The 21,401-nt window shown below is 44.1% G+C and overlaps 1 protein-coding gene across 1 annotated transcript in view; it reads left to right on the top strand.

Annotated features, from left to right (window-relative positions):
- The first annotated feature begins 12,204 nt into the window (after positions 1-12,204).
- LOC105909827 (cadherin-4-like) overlaps positions 12,205-21,401 on the top strand; it is a 205,148-nt gene continuing 195,951 nt past the window's right edge. The window contains exons 1-2 of the mRNA XM_031567607.2: positions 12,205-12,885; positions 14,631-14,742. Coding sequence (XP_031423467.1) covers positions 12,829-12,885; positions 14,631-14,742 — 169 coding nt within the window. The 5' untranslated portion in view covers positions 12,205-12,828. The remainder of the gene's footprint in view (positions 12,886-14,630; positions 14,743-21,401) is intronic.

The raw sequence follows: 21,401 nt of genomic DNA, 5'->3' as shown, positions 1-21,401 counted from the left end.
CACACACATGCATATTCACTCACTTGCACACACACACTGTATGCATACACACATAATCTCTCTCTCTCTTTCTCACACGCACACACACAAACACATGCAAGTCTCTTGGGTTGTGTCAGATGTAGCTAATCTATCCACCTGTACAGGTAGCTTAGTTGTCACTTGGCACATGCCTGAAGTAATGAAGGCCTGATGCCAGTGCCTAAGCAGCCAACCTTCGCCAGGGATCCCAAACTCCCATACCTTTGTTTTCATTGGTTTCATTAATAAACTAGGGGAAACAGTTTGACCCCAAATGTGTCTATGGAGTGGTCCTGGTTGGGGTATAACTGTTTCAGTTAAAGTGTCACTATTGTGCTCACAAACGTCAACACAAGTCTGTTTTTTTTCGTATCTGTTTGAGAAAGTTTGGAAGTGAAGTCAACTTTAACGACAACCACACTCCTCAGTACTTGATGGCTTATGGCTTTTTTAATTATATCCAATAACTAGAGATGACTTTGTGGAACATCAGTTTCACAGATAGTCTGTTGCACGGGGGCACATTTTTTAATCAATTCTACTCATCTCTCTAGTCTACTCTAAATAACATGGATCCCTTTATTCTATGAAATATGTCAGATGAAATGGAAGTAATTCTCATCTCTCAGCAACGAAATGAAGGACAATTACTGAGAATGACACCTGTGATGTTAGAGTTAGCGTGTGCTGTGCTGTGCTTTAATCTAATATTAACCTCACACATACGTTTTTCATGCTGAATAACAATTATGCTTCTACTGTGAGTGTGAGCGAGTAGGTGTGTCACACACATTAATGCGAAAACGTATTATGGCTACCTCAAATGATAGAACTGAAGGAGTTGGTAGAATCAGAATTTAAGGTTCAGAGTTAATAATGATGTACAATATTTAATAATCCAATGCATTTTATATTCATCTGTAGGCTAACTGTTGCTTTTATTTGGATTTAGGCTCAAATGTAAGACTTCTGGTTGTATATTCTGTTAGAGGAAATGACCTGAGGGAGGTGTGGATGTGTTCTCACCTCTCCCCTGGTCATGTCAAAGTATCTTTGATGGCCTTTGACCTCATGAATACAGGCCTCCGAGAGATCTGTTTCTCACAGCTGGATCTCTTAACCCATTTCCCCTGTGTAGCAAATGGTTCGGAGCCTTCCCGTCTCCAAGATAATAATCTGATACATATTCTTGAGGGGATGGGACTATGGGGTGACACTCCTTGTTCTATGAAAAGTATATGAACTGTAATGTTACAATGGCTGACAGTAGAGATTTAGGTGAAACCCCTGAGTGAAACCTCTGTCTCTCTCCCTTGATGCGCATCACTGTACAAGATTAAATCCTGTTTCTTAACTGATCAAATCTCAGACTGAGTCTCCAACAAATCCTTTGGTATAAAAATGACCATCAGAACCTACATCTGCACACACACAGTAACCAGGTTGGACCTGTTCAAAGCTGGACCATGAATGTGTTGTACCCAATGCAAGATGTTAAAAACCAGCCACATCAGTCCAGCATTACCTTAACAAATAGAATGCCTGTTCCTGTTCCTAACAACACCAAGAAAAATATTTGCCCCTACTTGTTGTACTGAGCGTCACTTAGGATTAAAGTGTCTGTTCAATGAATAAAGGTAAATACATGACGCAAAGACAGTCAGCAGTGTGTATAATCAGACCCTTTTTCAGCTTTAATCATTCCTTGTCTCACAGACGGCAGATTTTCATGAAGACTCCAAAGTGATATTTGGGCCAAGAACTAAGACCATAGTACCAGGAAGAAAATTAAATAAAAATGTAATGTTTTTAATTGGTCCACAAATAAAACCTGAATGACAGTACAAGTCAGTACACTTTCAATCTAGCATAAAAATCTAACCTCAGTGAAACTGGACACAAAATCATTAAAATGGCAATCTACCAAGAATGCTAAACATGCTACTTAATTCTAGCGTCTTCTCAGGGTTGAGATTGTATCAGACAGGCTTGCATTTAATGTCATTTTTTTCCTTCATCAACTTCTATCTCTTAACAAGTTGCAACCCTCTATTAGTGAGGAGATTTAATTTGGCCACTGTCCATTTGGTTGAGCTAGCTGATTGAAGTCACCCCAAGCTCATTGCCTCCTGCAGGTTTTTGGATGATGATGATTGTTGCAGATGGAAAGCAATTAGTCCAGCTCAGTCTGACTCAAGACATTTTGTTTAATGGTGTTCCTTATAGGCTTGCTGCACATTGGCTATCAGTGTACCACAAATGGACAAAAAAACATCCATATTTTTTCTGTATTGTCAATTTCAAACATATCTGCAATTGACTCTTAAATTGAGAGTGGATATTATTTTACGCTGTGAATGCAGAACATTTGGAATTTGTGTGTGTGTGTATGTCTGACTCCAATTCAAACACTGAGAAGCTTTTAATTTTGCCTTCTGAGAAACAATTCAGCGTCTTGGCGACACGGGCTGGTCCAATCTGGCGATTAAATTGACAGATTCAAAATTGGTTTTCTGTGAGTTGTCATGCTGGATCATCTTCCACTGATGCACCACCTCATGTCCTCCAGCCCCCCCCCCCCATCCCCACATCCTGTCTCTGCGATACGGCAGCTTCCTCATAGCCACCGCGTGGCACTGGGAGCTTTCAGTGTGGACACTCAATTATAGCCAATTAACACGCCTCATTATGCTCTCAAAACTGCAACCCTTGGCATTTTGCTTTTTTCTGCTTCTGTGTTGTTGTGAGGCCCTCTTGTTATTAATTCCGTTGCTATCTCCACTGCTTCTCACCCCTTTCTTCTTTACCCAGTTCCAACTCTCCCTCTCCCTTTTCCCTTTCATTCTTTACACTGTATCTCTCTCTTTTGCCCTCAGAGCCTTCACAGACACTTCACACACCCCCACTCCCACCCCCACCCCAACTCCCTCTCTCTCTCTCTCTCCCTCCCCTCCTTCCTGTGCTGTGCAAGCACTTTCATAGAGAAACAGCTGTGGGCAGACTCCCATTCTCTGAGGAGATCAGTCAATATTTCATATCTTTACATGGAAGAAGACACAGAGGACGGTGGGAATTCAAATAGGCTAAGATGTCGGACACAGATACATAGACGGAGATTTGACTGTCTTACCAATTGAAACGGGCTGGTTGAGGTACTTGACAGCACTGAAGTGTTGATTTTTTCCCCCACTCTCCTCCTCCTCCTCCTCTTCGTCTCTTCTTCAGGCAAGGCAAGCAGTCTATAACACACCTTAATAAGTAACAGAATAATAAGCCTGGTAGAGGCACCACATTACATCGTTCAGTGTTTCAGCAAACATGATGATTCATATGAGTTCAATTTGTTATTTGTGTGAATGCATGAGAAGTAGTTACCCGGTTCAAGGTGGGTTTTTCGCCATAATAATGGATGGGTATCCGTTTTCAAAGGTGTGCTATAACGGTAGCCGCAGGGCACTGGCTAGATTGGGTCTTCCTGGTGTTCCTTCCTCCTTCCAAGCTCGGCATTTTTCAGAGGTGGCCCTGAATGTGTTGCAAGAGATTAGCCCTCTCATATTGAATTCCATTTGCAGAGAGAGTGGCTTTGCAATCACTTCCCATTTTGCACGCTCTCCTGCCCAGGTGCCTCTTGTGTCAAGCAAGCTTAAAAACATAAAAATACGGGAAAGGAAAAAGAATTTAAAAAAAAATAAAAAAAATAGCAACACAAGAGGGTATGGTGGGGAAGAGGAAAGTGTCGGGTGATCTAGTGCGATCAATTTGTCCCCTAAATTGGCCTGCATTATGCACGCTTGAGAAGTTGTTAACAATACCGTGGACCCAATCCTGACACAAAGTGTTCTTCGGGCGCAGCATTATTTCTATGGTAATGGAGTTATTACATCTGTAAGTCATCTCTATTTTCCCCGGTGCCAGATATCAGTGAAGTGCTCTGGCCCACAAGCAAGGGGTTAGAACTGCAGCAACAAACAGAAGCAGGCAGAGCAATTCAAACAGACTGCGGGTCAAATGAGTTCTGTCCTCTTCAGCTGAGAGAGCCACAGACAGCAGCTGAGAGACTGCCTCCAGAGGAGATCCGGTTCTGATCCGGCCTAGATCCGGTTTAGCGGTGGCGGCTATCTGGGGAGTCGTTAGTGATAATATGCCAGCATAGCAAAAGAGCCTGCAGTGCTAACAGTCTCAACACATAACGCTGTCGTGTCTCTACTGTGCTCACTTAGCAAATGGCAAGTCCTATCATAATGGATTTATGGTCCTTATTTGTTAATTAACTGTGCTTGTATGTGTGTGTGTGTGTGTGTGTGTGTGTTTGTGTGTGCATCATTAGGGTTGAGAACATTTGTTTTCACTTGAACTCTTGCGCCGGCGGTAGCCCACACACACACACGCCACTGTTTGATCTCTGCCTCACCCCCGCGAGGTCCCTGTGCCAGGGCGCTCTCTCACGCACATGCGGTTCACACTCCGCTTGCTCGCATTTGTTTGTTTAGTGTTGCTCTCGACGCGCGCACTGCCGTAATTAAATAAGGCCTAATCCACTATTTATGCATTCTGTCCCTGAATTATTCACGCAAACACTTTTTGTGCGTTATTGCATTTTTCGCCCGAGACAGTAAGAACTCGCGAGGTTGCTGTTATCGAACAGCCTTCCCTTTTCTCCCTGCCTCGAAATGCCATGTATTATTAATTCCTCCTCAACCACCCACTCAGAAAACACACACACACACACACACACACACACAAACAAACTGTAGTGCACAATGTACTGTTGTTGAATGCTGTATTTGCATTTTACTTTTAAAACTAGTAAAGCATTTTAGTAAAACTCCAGCCCTATTATTACTCATTCCAATAATACAGGCAATGGTGAAAGTGCAGTTACACAAGGCCTCTTTTGATGCAATGAAGACATCCGTGGAAGGGTCTTATTAAGGAGGCTGGAGAGGATGTATTAAAGTACTGACATGACGTCAGAAATGCTCTGCAGAGTCTTTGTGTACCGAGAAATATTACTGCAAAACAACCATCTTCCTCTGATGCAATCAGTATCATGGTATCAGTATCATGGGATTGAAGTGGGTTTCTCTGAGCTTGTTTGAAAGTTTGAGATCTCCAGTTAGGTAATGTCAGATGAACTAAATTCTACACACTGAATGGCCAAACAGAAATGTAATCTTGGGTAACATGCAATAGTAGCTGCTGATATTCAGTTCTCTTGCCTCTTCTTGTGTGAGTGCACACACACACACACACACACACACACACACACACACACACACACACACACACACACACACACACACACACACATGGACGGATTAAGAAACCACGGGCCCCTGGGCCTGGACATGTTAAAGCCCCCCCCCCCCCCCCCCCCCCCCCTTCGCGAAAAAACTAATTGTGCGCTCGCAAAACACGCACGCACACACAAACACCATTAGGCGTATACAGTTTACCAACAATGTGTTGGATTTAACGGTCGAATTACATACTTTGGCTATTGTATTGGAAAAGTAAACAGGTCAAAGTTTACTCCGTAACATCCACCTTCGGTGCACTACCCTGCTATTGTTTCTGACATTACATGTGACAGGGCAACAGCCGAGTGATTCTTTTCCAAATTGAAACTGATTAAAACCTACCTGAGCAGCATGGGGCAGGAAAGGCTGAATGAGCTGGCTATCCTGTCCATTGAAAGAGCAAATCATGCATTACCACTTTTATGTTTGAAAGGCGCCGTTCGGGAAGTGTACTGTGCCTCTGACTGCTCAGCTTGTAGGTCTTGACGTTCAAAATTCTGCACCCAAACTAGCTATATCGTATCGTCTCGTCACATGATCAAATAGAGACTTGACATTGGCGAATAAGATACATATTAAATACGAAATTATTCATTTAATTGAATCGGCTTTTTAATAGTTTCTATAGTGTATGTACGATAAGCATATCATTGTGCTATAGATTGCTACTGACGATTTCCCCCTAAAAATTATGAAACCATGAGAAAGGTTTGCCATTTTGAGGGAATATAAAGCATAAGGGATGTTTAGTACTCCAAAAACAAATCAACCTTGATCACTGTCGCATGAAACTCGTGACACTTTGACATCAATTTGTTCGGAAAAATGTAGAATGCAGGGTCTGCTTTGCCCACGAACCTTCCAGGCTGCATTTTCTATAGTTATGCCCCTGGCGCACATGCACATTTTCTAACACAGCACAGGTACACTCAATTAAAGCCATTAGCAAATGAACAAAATACACCTTTTTCAATCACAAATAAGAGATACATAACAGCGACTTTACGCAGAGGCTCTGGCTTAGGGGCCCCCTGAGCTCATGGGCCCCTGGGCCTGGGCCCGGTAGGCCGTTCGTTAATCCATCCCTGCACACACACACACACACACACTCCCAGTATCCTAGCTTCGTTGGTGTTACAGTACCTCAGCTTTGTTTTGCAATTTGGAACTCCCATTCAAGGTTTAAATTTCTGGTCGCTAATAATTTTGGACAAGGCAACGTTATCAGGCTTTAGGGCCGTCTTGAAGCCAAAATGTCACTTGAGGAAATAGAAATAGCCCACTTCAAACATTCCGGCTAGAGTATTCCCATTTAACAAGCTTGATGGCATTTGCCTTCACTGAATGCAAATCCCGCACGTGATCGACTGTCTGCCAGAGACGGTGGGTGGGAGTGCATGGCATTAGCGTTCCCCTTCCGTAGAACTTCCCGAGAGAAGTGCTTAATGTAGGCATACACGGCAAGCCTATTAAGTGAAGTATATTCTGACAGCTCTGCTGCTGCAGAAAACAAACGACACCCACCCTTATTCATCAGTGTCACCCCCGGTACTGTACGCCAATCACGCGATCATCGCCAGCTGAAATGTGCAGTGCAAAGGTCAGCACCACAGAGGAGTAACAGGTGCAAGATGACATTCACTTCAGGATGCTTGTTTCTTGTGTCTCTGTCAGTTTTAATGGCCAATCAGCTCCTCCTCCCTCCTGTAAAAAAAAAGAAGTCTAAACAGAATCTCACTGGATTTGTTCACCATCCATATACTGCATAGCTGAGAAGCACATATTTGACCTTACTAGTATGCTATAGAGGGCATATTTTGTACTTATAGCAACAGTAAGGAATTTTCACCTCAAACTAGTGAGCTAATTAGCTGAAGGCCAACATACTTGCCCTTGTACATACCAACAACGGCACAGTTTGGCACTGATAAGAGCTAGCTAGCTAGCTACATTTTCATGAGTACAAATTACATGCAACATGCCGTCTCTCTTTCACATGACTGTAAGGCATGAAATTACCATTCATTTTAAAAACCATAAAAAATCTGCATAATGTTTTTGGGAACGTAAGTGATTTCCGACCAGATTTACATGACAGCAGAAACTACTATTTGCCCATGTTCTCAAAAACGTGTTCATTAACAGTAACAACTGCTATTGGAAAGCAACCATTTTTACTCACAGCTTACTGGGTATTCAGAAGAATGTTTGCTTCCCAGTGTTAGCTTCGCAAAGCAGCATATGACTGCTTGTGAATACATGTTTATATGACTGCAAAGGAGTCTTGGAAAGCCTTATTTGGAGAAGATAGGATGACTTCATTCATAATACATTAATGCCTCTCACCTTGAGTGCATCACGTGCTTATGGCATCTGTGCAGTGCATAATTTCCTTTTGATGATTTACGCGCTCTTATAATCACCTTCAATGTGTGTATGATTGACATCTCATATTGACGACTTCAAAGGTTTCTCCATGTCTATATATACTGAGATTTCTCTATATGTGATGCCGCCACATGGCGTCACGTCATCATTTGCCGCGGAATGGCGGGCGTTATTTCCATTTGAAATCATGAACTGTTGATGGACTGGCGTATGACTGTTTTGACTATGGAACAACCTGGAAACAGTTTTACCTTCCTGTTTGCCTCTGAGTATGTCATCTCCCTATGAGCATTTTAAAAGCCATTGTTACAATGTTTGGTGAGAGCACATGCCAATCTTGTATCAACGTGTTTTTGGTGTGTGGGGGGGGGGGGGGTTAAAACAGTGTTTCTGTATTAATTAAATCATTAATTTATAAGATCAGAAAGAAAGAAATGTTCACTCCTATGGGCCAAAGCTACTGCTGGGAGTGAGGCACTCTTCAACCCGAGAGTATTATGCGAGTATGGTAGGTGCTAGAGCGCCCAGCGCTAGAATGCCTGCCGGTTGCGCATAATATCTACGAATTCATGTCCATTGCTTATGTATGATTTGATTTTCATGAATATTTACTTTCATTTGTTTACTTAAAGGTTTCTAGTATTTGATTCGTAATGATTTTGTAGCAAGTTTTTGTTTTTACCCCGCTGTCACCTGTGCAGGTGGTATGGTCCCCCAGGGGCAGGAAATGCAGCCTTCTTTTAAAGGGGTTTGGTTGTCATTCTAGGTTGGGCTGGTGCAGTGAGCACACACTATTGTTTGGTGTCAGGCCTCAGCAGATCTCAGCAGTGTAGAGCAATATTGCTACATCTATTTGTGTTTGATTATTTATAATCATAAAGTTTGCTTTCAACTTTTGTTTTCACCCATTCATTGTTTTTGTTTTGTTTTTTTGTACCTTTGAACTATGCACTGCAAATATACTACACGGGTGATTCTATGGACTTTGCCTGGAGACAATAAAAATGGTCTTCTTCATCATCACCATCTGTGTGCCTCCTTGTATTAAAAAGGCCCCCAGCCATGGATGCACTTTGACACTATGCCTATATTATATTTCTGTATGTGCCGTGTCTTTGACACTATGCCTATATTATATTTCTGTATGTGCCGTGTCTTTGACACTATGCCTATATTATATTTCTGTATATGCCGTGTCTTTTGCAGTTAAAGATCTTGCACTACTCTGATGTGGGTAAATACAAATGGGCTTGACGGTCCATCTGTTGGTCTCCTTCATTCAGACTGTGCTTGTGAATGCCTCTGCTCTCTAACTCCTTGTTTGTTGTGAGTTCTGTTTCCATTCGGTCTGTGTAGTGCTCTTCACAGAAGACAGCAGCATCTCAGGGCTTTCCTTGCAGAGAGCCGGGTAGTGATGGACTCCACAACAGATCCTAACCAGCTCTGGAGTCAGCTGGCATGCTGGAGACCAGGTTCAACCAACCTCTTTACTCCCAAGCTCAAGAGACAGAATCATTCAACATTTAAATTGCACAGTCAGCGCTACATCTTAAATTCTAATTGTATTCTATTGACTTTATCTAGTAGAACTGCAGTTTGCACGGCTCCTAAGAATTCTGCAGAAAGTGAATGGAATTGAATGGGCTATCCCAATGTTCAGAGGTCCGATAAACTATGAGATGCATTAATCAGGAATAAATACATGTGTTTTTCATTACTTCAAGTTAATTGAAGTATCTGTTTGCAATTAATGTGTGGTGAACATCACACTGCCAACGCTTGTCTACTTTGTCACTTCACGTCAATGGGAAATCTGACAGTCTTTTAAATGCTTCTTATGGCAAATTGATATATATCTATCTATATATATATCTATCTATCTATCTCTATTTATCTATCTATCTAACTCTATCTATCTATCTATCTATCTATCTATCTATCTATCTATAGAGACAAGTACTGTGGCTCTTGTTCCAGCAGAAAGGCTCAAGAATACACATCCAGGTGGAATGCAGTTGCCTGAGTAATGAAGCTGCAGACCATAATATGCCACAGCTCACAGTGTTAATCAAACCTGGCTGCAGATAGTACTGTACATGAACCCTACCTACGAATCAAAGCAGGACAGGCCCCTTCGAGAAAGTTAATCTCAGCTCAGGCCGTCTTGTATCTCTGTGGGTGCTTTCGTCTGAGCAATAACGCCTTGAGACGCAATGTCTGACTATGACCCTGATATGGCACCGATAAGGTGGAGTCAGATGCTATCTGGGTAGAGGTGTGTGTTTGTTTGTGTGTGTGTGTGTGTGTATCTGTGTGTGTGTGTGTGTGTGTGTGTGTGTGTGTGTGTGTGTGTGTGTGTGTGTGTGTGTGTGTATGCGCTTCAGTTATGTGTGTTTCCAATCTATTGACTATTACAAAAAACTGGCCGTTTAGTAAGTTGAGGATGTCTTCAGCGATAGAGCCTTTGAGGATAGCTACCTGATGAGGTGAAGATGTAATAGTGTGTGAATGAATAAGAAAATACAGAAATCCTTCCTGACACCCATACCAGAGAGTATAATGATGCTCCCATTAAAAGGACAAAATAAACTCACAAAACTCATACTTAACCTTGCTGCAATAAAGTTGTTTTTTTCTTTCTTTGTTTTGTTGCAGCAGCAGAATCTCAAAGCTGTGTCACCCACGCTGGGACCTATTTTGTGAGGTTTGTTTAATAATTTAACACAGCCTTGAACCAATTCACTTCAAGTGGCCAGATGGTATTTTTATTAGGCAAATGCTCCACACCCGACTGGAATAATTTACCTGTACGTCCACAAACTGGCAACAGTACTCTCGAGCAACAGAATCTACAGAGTCCTGAAATTATTCCACATCAGCTGTGGGAAGAAAACTCGGCACGACGATAAACACAGAGGAGAGAGAGAGGGAGAAAGAGAGAGAGAAATGGAGAAAGGAATATTTCACTATATACTGTATACATTTCTATGTGTTTACGGGGCTGTGAAGGAAAGAGGGGAATAGACAGATATGACAGGATTCATACTGAATGTGATGTGAATTCTGGCAAGGCAGATGTTGCATTCTCAAGCCACCATGGCACGGGTGACCCCTCACACTGCGAGATGTATTGTGGTTGGTTTCTTGCAGGCAAGGCATGAACAGGATTTCTAATCAGTGTACGTCTTCAATCAAACTTTGAATTCTCTCTCTCTCTCTGTGTGTGTGTGTGTGTGTGTGTGTGTGTGTGTGTGTGTGTGTGTGTGTACATGTGTTGGTTGTCCTGGTAACATGATGTCAGCCTACATAATACTTTTTCCTTTTGTAATTAAATGCACAACTGTTGATTGGCTCGTCCAGACTTACTTTCCATCAGCCCAATCAATGTCTCCAAATCACTGCACACTGAAAACACGGCTTCTTTTTCTCAGTTTCCTGGACCATTTCCTGGAGCTGTTGGAACCGTACATACTAGTCAGACACTGCCAAAGGAACACTGCTTGTAGTGTCTATGCCTGCTGTACGCTACATATAATCAAATGGACTTGAAGCAAACAGAGCTGATGAATGTCCTACTATTTCTACAAACAGTGATAACAGGGGGGGAAACAGTGAAGGACCCCCTACAAATTGGGGTACTGCACCTCAGTGGTATTCATGCTGACATTCACAATGGCTATTTTTAGTAGACGGAGTTCCTTTTATGTCATCTGATAAGGACATTAGGGGCATCATGCAGACGATATTAGCAAAAGTCAGCATTATGGCATTTCCCTCTGCTGGAGAATGCACAACTCCATGCAATCATTTTCTTCAAACACACACATACACACACACACACACACACACACACACACACACACACACACACACACACACACACACACACACAGGAGAAGCTAGGGTTGAGCCATACAAACACACAGAGAGAGAGAGAGAGAGAGAGAGAGAGAGAGAGAGAGCCACACACACACACACACACACACACACACACAGGAGAAGCTAGGGGTGAGCCACACAAACACACACACACAGAGACATAGAGAGAGACACACACACACACACACACACACACAGAGAGAGAGAGACATAGAGACACACACACACACACACACACACAGGAGAAGCTAGGGGTGGGTCATACAAACACACACACACACACACACACACACACACACACATAGAGAAACACACACACACACACACACATAGAGAAACGCACACACACACACACACACACACACACACACACAGAAGAAGCTGGGGTTTAGGGATAAAAACCCACAGACACACACAGGTACTTAGAGGCTGAGGTGGCATGATTAAGGCCAAAGCATTTATTATATGACGTTACAGGGTATGCACATGTATGATACCAAGTTTAAATGACATTTTGGTCTGAAAAAATGAACCACTCCAACCTCATTTCTTCACTGTCAGTCGAAAGGTGGGGGAATATAGCCAAGAGATTTATCATCTAACAGCAAGTGGATTCCGCAGAGTTTGGAGACATTCGCTAATTTCGACCCTGCCACGTTCCATCACTGTAGATTATTTAGTAAGACACACCACGCTCACCGAACGAACAGAAACAGTGAACAACTGAACTGTGAAATAGTCATGTGGTTATCGACGCATAATTCGATAGAAAACTACTCGTCCAGACTCTGCAGCATCTCCGCAATACCCACACTGCGACTCTCCAAGCAGACCGGTTGATATGTCCAATTTATTTCAGTCATATCTCATGTTGAGAATGAATTTAGTTCTGATTTAATAACAACGGTTGCAGGAAACAGACGTTTGTGCGTATAATGAAGGGGGTCTTCGGAGAAATGCGAGTATACCGCTCTGTATGTCTTTAAGTGTTCCTTAGCGCCGTGCGGTAGGAGGGGTTGTGGTGACGCTGCCGTCGGCTCTTTGGTGCTGAGCTGAACAGCGCTTTCCCACCTGCAGTTGGGCGCTTGTCAAGTCCGGACGGTTCTCTCACACAGAGCGCTGACTAACACGTTCAACTCAGCCTTAAAGAGGAGTCTTACGGAAAACTAATTACAAATTAGAGGAGAAGAAACATCGGCTCCAGAGTCGTATTACTGCGCTCCCCTGTGAGATTACCAACATGAAAATTTACTTCGCTCTCATACTGGCGTGCACCTTACTTGTGGGCACATCTCGGGTGAGATGTCATTATTTATTTACTCAATACTGAAGTATGGTTGTGGTCGTGCCTTGTCCTACTGCTGTGGTCGAATCTTTTGGCTTGGGTTTTTGCTGGTTTTCCTTGCATTGAAAGGACTCGGAGTTACACGAAGCTTTCCAATGAGTTAAATGGGATAGCGTGATCTTAAGGTCTTTGATGGCGCGCTAAATGCAGAATTTACATTTTATTCTTATATCTGGTGTTGCATTTTAGGTTGACGTATGTTAGGCTGCTAAAGTTAGGCTTTTCATACTACACATTTTAAATTAGGGATGGTTTGAGAAGCTTACTTGTTCTGATCAGGCAAACTGCGATAGTGTGGGACAGATTTGCAGATTGCAGCAGCACTTTTTATACGTTGCAGAGGCTACACCTATTATTTCAGTCTATGTCGCACATGGATTGGAGATATGCAGAGTTAAGAAAGCATCGTTTTGTCAGCATTCTACAGATAGGGCGCAGAAATAGGACTCAGCGTTGCAAATGCAGTCAAGGGGTAAACTAAATTGTGCTTCACGTTACCACCCATGTGTTTGGACCATAATGTTTGTAAAATTAGGGAAATTGTAGCGACAGTCGTTGAAGCGTTTATATCATGAAACATAAACACACACACACACGCAGATAATGAGAGTCTACATATTTATTGCAGCTTGGTAGTTGGAGGTTGTAGTTATGTATACATCAATCCAAGGTTTAAATTAATGTGATCTGAAACATGACTGAATATTGTCTGAAAAAAATAAATGATCACATTTTGTACGCAGGTATCAGACTGCATTATCAATTATCAACTGTTCATACCCGATTGTTGGAGGGTAGACATACAGTGCATGTGTCTATCACTGGCAAGTAAAGCTGATGTAGTATTTTGCCACACAATCATTTTTAGTCCTGGGGGATGCTAATCAAATATATGTGTTTGCCATAGAGAAGAGAGAGAGAGAGAGAGAGAGAAGAGAGAGAGAGAGACAGGGTTTGTGTATGCATATCTACTGATAACCCAATAAAGGGGATCAGAGAACAGTAACCTGAATGTGAACCATGAATCATTATACTGAACCACTCTGCACTGATACATGGATAACCTGAATATGACCCTCTGCATAATTACCCCAACTCTGTATGACCAGGCTTTACCATGAACACACACACACACACACACACACACACACACATACACTCAAACACACACACACACACGCACGCATACACTCAAACACACACACACGCACGCATGCACACACACGCACGCATGCGCACACACACATGCACACACACACACATGTACACACATACACAATTGGAAGCTGCTCACTGAAGCAAAAAGTAACAATGATTATTCACTTGCCCTGCTAAAGTAGATCTGCATGTCTAGTGCTGTTATCATTCAGCCGTCTCCATGTTTTATACGAAGCAATGCTTGAGAGGTCTGGTGGCACGGGGCAGGATTCATGCATTCACCAGACCAGCTGATTCAGAGTCAGTGGTCCACCAGTGCACTCCTACTCCCCTTTACTACTGCAGGGAGTCTGAGCTGTTGATTGACCCATTCCATGGACACTTATGTGTGGCTGATTGCCCTAATGTCAGCTATCAGTTTCATGTACCCACTGATGGTATGGCCACGAATCAATGTTCTCCTACCCTCACTTGACCACTGACATACCCCCCCCACACACACACACACAGACGCTTTACAGCTGTTATATCTCCCTCAGGGGAGGGGTGGAGGTGTGCTGCCGGGTCCGCCATGCAGGCCGGGCTTCTCCGAGAGCTTCTACACGGTGTTCGTCCCGCGGGACCTTCTGCACGGCCAGAGCATCTTCAAAGGTAAGCTGCTGCTGCTGCTGCTGCTGCTGCTGCTGGCTGTGGATTCGGAGAAATGGCGTGTCTTTTTTTTCTTGTCATCTTTTTTTCTTTTGCTCCCGCCGTTCATTCTGTGGAAATGGTGTGTAGGTGTTTCTAATGGGTATGTGTTAGAGTGGCAAAGTTCTCTCTCTCTCTCTATCTCTCACTCTCTCTCTCTCTCTCTCTCTCTATCTCTCACTTTCTCTCTTTCTCTCTCTCTCTCTCTATCTCTCACTCTCTCTCTCTCTCTCTCTCTCATTCTCTCTCTCTCATTGCCGTGTTTTGCATTTGGCTCAACAAATTCCAACTCTATAACAGCGTGAATTCATAAACAAATGTACAGCCATTAAATCCATAATACACGGGTATTTGATCGCAGGCCGAACACTGAAAGATGCGCCACTTGCGTGGAGAAAAAAATGCAAATCTGCTCTAAATGACTAGTTTAGCACCAGGCTTTCTAGCGCAGCCTCATTTAAATCCTCTGTTCATCTCCCGCTGTGTGTATTTGCTGCTGCAAGCTCACAGCATTTCATTTTTTCCCTTTTTCTTTTTTCCCCCTTTTCTCACTCTTTCAGTGTAATGCAGTTTTCTCTATTATTATTACACTTTCCTGTGGATTCCAGTTTCGCTACCTTATACACACACACACACACACACACATACACTCACACACACACACAAACACACACGCCCGCGTGTTTCTTTTCAGCCAGACAACACATCGTCTAGTGCTCCAACAGTGTTTCCCTGACATCTTCGGCATCATAAGTCTCTGTTGTTTATGTAAGGGTTTGCCCCCACCGTTTCCGTTCGAGGTTTATTTCTCTGTGTCTGCTCGATTGTGACTTGTACCGGTAGTGCATGAGGCTCCTTGGTTCTTGTTCCTTGTAGTCCTTGGCTGGAGTTGACAGGGACAGGGGAAGTAATATAGTAGAGATATGTGCCCATGCTATGCACAGTCCTCCCCTCGGTGCGCCCCGGAAAGCAAAAAAGATTGTTCATTTCGGAATTGGCTGCAGCAGAAGAGTGCCCCCGAGCCGGAAGGCAGTTCTAAAAGAAAATTGTCCATCATCTAAATTGACATGTGCAGTCAAAACTGCAAGGGGTCGTCCTGCTGATAGTGAGTGGATGGATTTGTTGCTGGTTGGTTCTTTTTTAGAGGGGGGGATTTCAGCATACCATCCAAATAGCTGAAGCACCACTCTAAAAGTATGGGATTCGTAACATCCAACATTACCAGCATAAAGTTTACTACGGTCTCCTCCGACAGCATGCTGCCTGCTGGACTGTGTGTGTAGCATAGCGAGGTGGCTTATAAATCTTGACTCTGAGCTTAATGCAGATGAACTTACCTGATAAACTTGCACACTTCGGCAAGGATAGTACAAGTCATGTTGTATATTTGTGAGTGAGTGTGTGTGTGTGTGTGTGTGTGTGTGTGTGTGTGTGTGTGTGTGTGTGTGTCTGTGTGTGTGTGTGTGTGAGAGAGAGAGAGAGAGAGAGAGAGTACCTATGTGTGCATATATATTTCATACATGAGTTGTGCATCTTAATGTATGTGTTTGTATTCCTGAGCATATGCATGAATGTGAGTGTGTGTCACACATTGTATGTCTGTATATATGTACTGAAACCTCTTTTCAAGACAGACAGGTTCATAATAGCCTGTGCTGTTGTAACCCAGAACCGTCATTCAGGAAAATAATAGGGGAGGTCAAGCCGTGGCGGAGGCTGGAGGTGGGGGTGGAGGCGGGGGTGGAGGCGGGGGTGGAGGCAGGGGTGGAGGCTGGGGTGGGGGTGGAGGCGGGGGTGGAGGCAGGGGTGGAGGCGGGGGTGGAGGCTGGGGTGGGGGTGGGGGTGGAGGCTGGGGTTGTAGAGACGGGAGCTGAGGGCGAAGAGAGGGAGCGGCGCAGGCAGTACCTCTGCACTGGCACTGCCTCTGCTGAAGGCGGGTGGGGGGGGGGGGGGGGCAAGCCATGTGGACACAATCAGATACGACTGCTCAGCGAGGGGTGGCCTGGTGGGGGCCTCTCCGTCTCTCCTTCCCACTGGAGTCCATCCCAGGCAGCTCCTGAAGGACACAGCCAGAGTCCAGGGTGCCAGGAGAGAGAGCCTGGGTTAGACCTAGCTGATGAACAGTTGGATCGATTGAATGAGAATGAATTGAATTAAATGATAGAACCAGATTGTAGGGCACTGTGTGTGTGTATGTGTGTGTGTGTGTGTGTGTGTGTGTGTGTGTGTGTGTGTGTGTGTCTGTAGGTGTATGTATTTTCTTTTTCTTTCATACCACAGTTTGCACAATACAGTGCAATGTGTGTCTGTGCTTGATAATGGAAATAAAAAAGCAAACAGCCCAGAAAGTGCTTCTGCGACGTCACTGGCAACTAAAAGAGCGCTAAAGTGATTGCGTATCTATCGTTTAACAGCGGTTGATGTATACCAATGCTTTCTGAAAATGCATTCAGCATTGCTGCGCCACAGTCACAGAATTAGAAAAAGAGTAGAATGATTATTCCTCCCCCCTGCAATGCCTTGTTCTGCACCAAACATGGAAGAGGAAAGAAATTAACCTGCAGGGACCTTAGTGACGCATGTGGTACCGTATTCGATCAATTCATGACCTCTCTTAGGATGCGACTGCTCTGATTGTTGAATGGTATCCATGGCAATAAGGGTAACAAATTACCCCAGCCTAGTGGGAAAGTGTAATGGAATCCATAGCAATAAGCGAGACCAGGTGCTCCATTAAAGCATGTTTGTTGTTGAAAGCTATATGGCAGTTTGATGTGCGCATGATGTCCTCTGAAGATCCACCCCACATTGATGATGTGCCCTTCCACAATGGCATGCCATTGGCTGATAAGTGCTCTAACTGAATTATCACTGAATTATTATTGGCCAAGTTTGTTTATGTTTACACATGCACAGAACCTCTGCACTGCTCCATCCTTGAGCAGTGAACACACACACACACACACACACACACACACACACACACACACACAATAGCAGCGGGGAGCTATGGCCAGTTAGGTCGGGCACTAACTAGGGCACTTCAGTCGTGGATGTCGGGGATGAGGGATGGCAAAGCACTGCTCATGCATTCCCCCAGCCACATTTGTTAGCCGCCGGTCCAGAGAATTGAACCGGCGACCTTTCGGTCCCAAGCTGTGTCTCTAACCTAACCTGGTTGGTTCTAATCTCTAACTTAGGCCACACAGTTTTGCGTTTGCGTGTTTGGCGATAACGTCTTGGTTTTGTAACCTGGTAGTCCGTACTCTGCTGTGCTGTGCTGTGGTTATGAGTTATGAAATTCTGAAATGACTATTCATCAGTCTGAATGTGTGAACGCTCTCGGAGGGATTTCACAGAGATGGGTGGCTAGTGTCTGCTTTCATTTTCCTCCAAAGATTAAAAAATGTGGGAGCTGGAAACTGAAGCGTCCTCTGCCACAGAATGAAAAACACACTCCACATACGGAAATGGGGGGTGTTCCTCTTTCTGCAGCTAATGTTCATAGATCATAATCACACACACACACACACACACACACACACACACACACACACACACACACACACACACACACACACCACTCACACACACAAACATACATGTGCACACACACAGATATTCAGTGTCAGCATATTTTACAGCATACCGCAGTAAGAAGGAAGCAAGTCATATCCATTCAGCCATATCTAGCCATATCTATGAACATAATAACATATGGACGGTTCACTTTTGGGGCTTTTCAATGGTGTGTGAGGGTCCGGAATTGATATACATTTGTTATGCATGTGTTAAGCTGCTACAAGCGGTTGCGATTTATAATGTATTAGAAAACCAGGGCCACACTGCAGGCATTCATGCACAGAAATCACATAGATTGGGAATGCCAAGTCACCTGGAGAGAGGACGCCGAGAGAGAATGTAACGCCTAGTGTGTTTTAAGGGAGGAGTGAGGGGGAAATTGTGTCCGACAGTTCGCTGAGGCGTGCTGCTCTTTCCGTGCCGAATCCTGCTGTGGAGAGATAGGCCATGAAAAGAGATATTCCGGTGATTGCACATCGCAGTGTAAACCATCACCTCAGACTAAGAGCTGGAACAGGCTCTCCTAGGAGCTGTGGGAGAGGGGGGGTAGGGAGGAGAGGGAGAGAGAAGAGGAGTGAAGGGAGGAGAGGACAGGAGGAGGTGGAGGAGGTGTTACAGTGAGCATCAACTGTTCTTGGGGATGGGGCTTGTGTAAGCTCCTGTCAGGACACGTTGGATAGAACATCGGCGATGAGTTCCGTTCCCTTTCAGCCGCCCCAGCGGAGGCAGGATGGCGGGGGCTTTGATGATTCTAGAACACCCAACATTCCCCAAGCTGCACATCTGCTTAACGCTCTTCTCTCTGCGGCTTTTGTGAACATGACATCGAGGTTGGTGGGATGCTTAGCCTGGACTTGAGGAAACAGCTGTCAGTGCATAGTACATTTTGGATGAAGCAATTCTAGGTGCTGACTTTAAGTATGGTCTACTCCAACTGTTGTCACATGGAGCTAGCGATGTAAATAGCCAAGTAATATTTGTAGAAGAAGATGAAATAGTTGAATTGTTATAGAATAGTTGAAGTACTAGTGGAAGATGAGAATAAGGAAGTGAAAGCGTGTTGGTAGAACCTCTGTACCTCTTCATTCTGTTTCATGTACATATTGGGGTTGGTTTGAAGTGTGAGCACGTAGCTTGTTGGTTGAGTCCGTTGAAGTGTAGTGGACAGCCTGTGTGCGTATGGGTATGATTTCCTCCAGCTCCTGGTGCTGTGTGATGCTGGGAGCAGATAGGAGCGAGGAGCAGGGAGGCTAGTCTGAGGCTGTGAGATAGGCCACCGAGGAGGAGGATGAGGAGGAGGATGAGTCGTGTTTCCCACAATCCCCCTTCAGCCTGACACATATGGGTCCACATCCTTCCGATCCCCGCCACCCGGCAGACAGACAGCACGCCCGGATCAGATCATGTGTGGTTTACACTGCCTTTTTCCACCACTCTCACTCTTCGCCAGCATGGCTCTGTTTTGGCAGGATAACCGAAAGAAAAACAGCCGAATCCTCGTTCTCAGACATAGCAGGCAGAGCGTTTTGCATTCACACCGCAGCGCTTTGACTTCAGCAGGCTAGTTGAACCTGGGCGAAAGAACTACCCCTGCAAAAAGACCCTGGATGGAAGGAAGAGGTTATAAGAGATGCCTGGATTTGCCTCCATACATGCTGTCTCTATTATACATTTTATTATTATAATTAATATTATATTATTATAATATAATATAATACTATTATAATCTAAGTTGTATATTACTGTAACACATGTGTGGTAGCTGCTTCATATCTAGCTAGTGCTTCCTCTAAGGATCAAATGATCAAATGCAACTGTGTACTTGTACCTTTCCCCTATCCATCATGGCAGATGTCATACATTGTCATATAACATTAAGAAAAGACAGTTAATATGCAATGATATACCAGTATCATATCACCATTATCGTATAATTATTATATAATTGTCTTAACGCTTCTCACAAAGATGCCGTAACACCCTGTCACAGGCTTATGCGCTCTCACGGCATCCAACATTATGACAGTTGTCATGACAATTATCTATGGCAATAATCTGTCTTGAGAATGATGACAGTGCATGCCATCTGCAATAACACATTCTTGACATGCTGAACAGATTAATGAAGGGTTCAAAGAATGCATTTGCAAGCCTTGAAGAGTGTAATTTTTCACTACTACGAGGATCAAATTCTTTGCCAGACAGTATGTAGTGAGTCAGGTTAGACATAGTCTTACTCTGCCCTACCCCTTTCTCAACCATCATGTCTGGCCCACTTTGGCTTTGTTTGGCATCTGAGTGTATTCGTTTTCTGAGCATCCTGGTCTTTGGATGGGAACGGCACACCTGAGTACTGTGCCCATTAAAAGGGCTTTCTCCATTCATCCCTTCCTCTGGGTTTTACCGCCTCCACTTACAAACAAAATTGGGGTTAAGACTCTGTGTCACTCCCGGGGCGCCCCTCGCGATGCCAGACATTACCACAAATGGCTTAGGGGCCGGAGAGGAAATAAAGAAGTTTCCCCTCGCCTTCAATCTAATCCAATCTCGGTCAATCTGTGCAGTCTACAGCCTTTGTGCTTGTAAAACTTGTCATGGAGTGGCCAAAATCATTTTGAAAAAAAAAAAACATTCTCTGTGTCCTTAGTCATAGCCAATGTACACACACACACACCCACACACACACAAACACACACACACACACACACACACACACACACACACGCGCACACACACACACACACACACACACACACACACACACACACACACACACACACACACATGCGCACACACACACACACACACACACACACACACACACACACACACACAGACACACACACACACACACACAGTTATACACATGTATGCACACTCACAAGGCACACATCTTATCACACTTCATAGTACAAGCTGATCAGGAGAGGAGTGTTTATTTTCCTGCTCAGGTGCAGCATCCTCCGCTGTGGGGAAAAGGCATTGTTACAAGCGCACCATTTCCCTGAGCCAGAAATGACTAGGATTAGTCTGGCATTATC

This window comes from Clupea harengus, chromosome 5 (assembly GCF_900700415.2).
Source record: "Clupea harengus chromosome 5, Ch_v2.0.2, whole genome shotgun sequence".
NCBI lineage: Eukaryota > Metazoa > Chordata > Actinopteri > Clupeiformes > Clupeidae > Clupea > Clupea harengus.
Note: the sequence above shows the minus strand (reverse complement) of the source record. Positions and strands in the feature narration are given on the sequence as shown.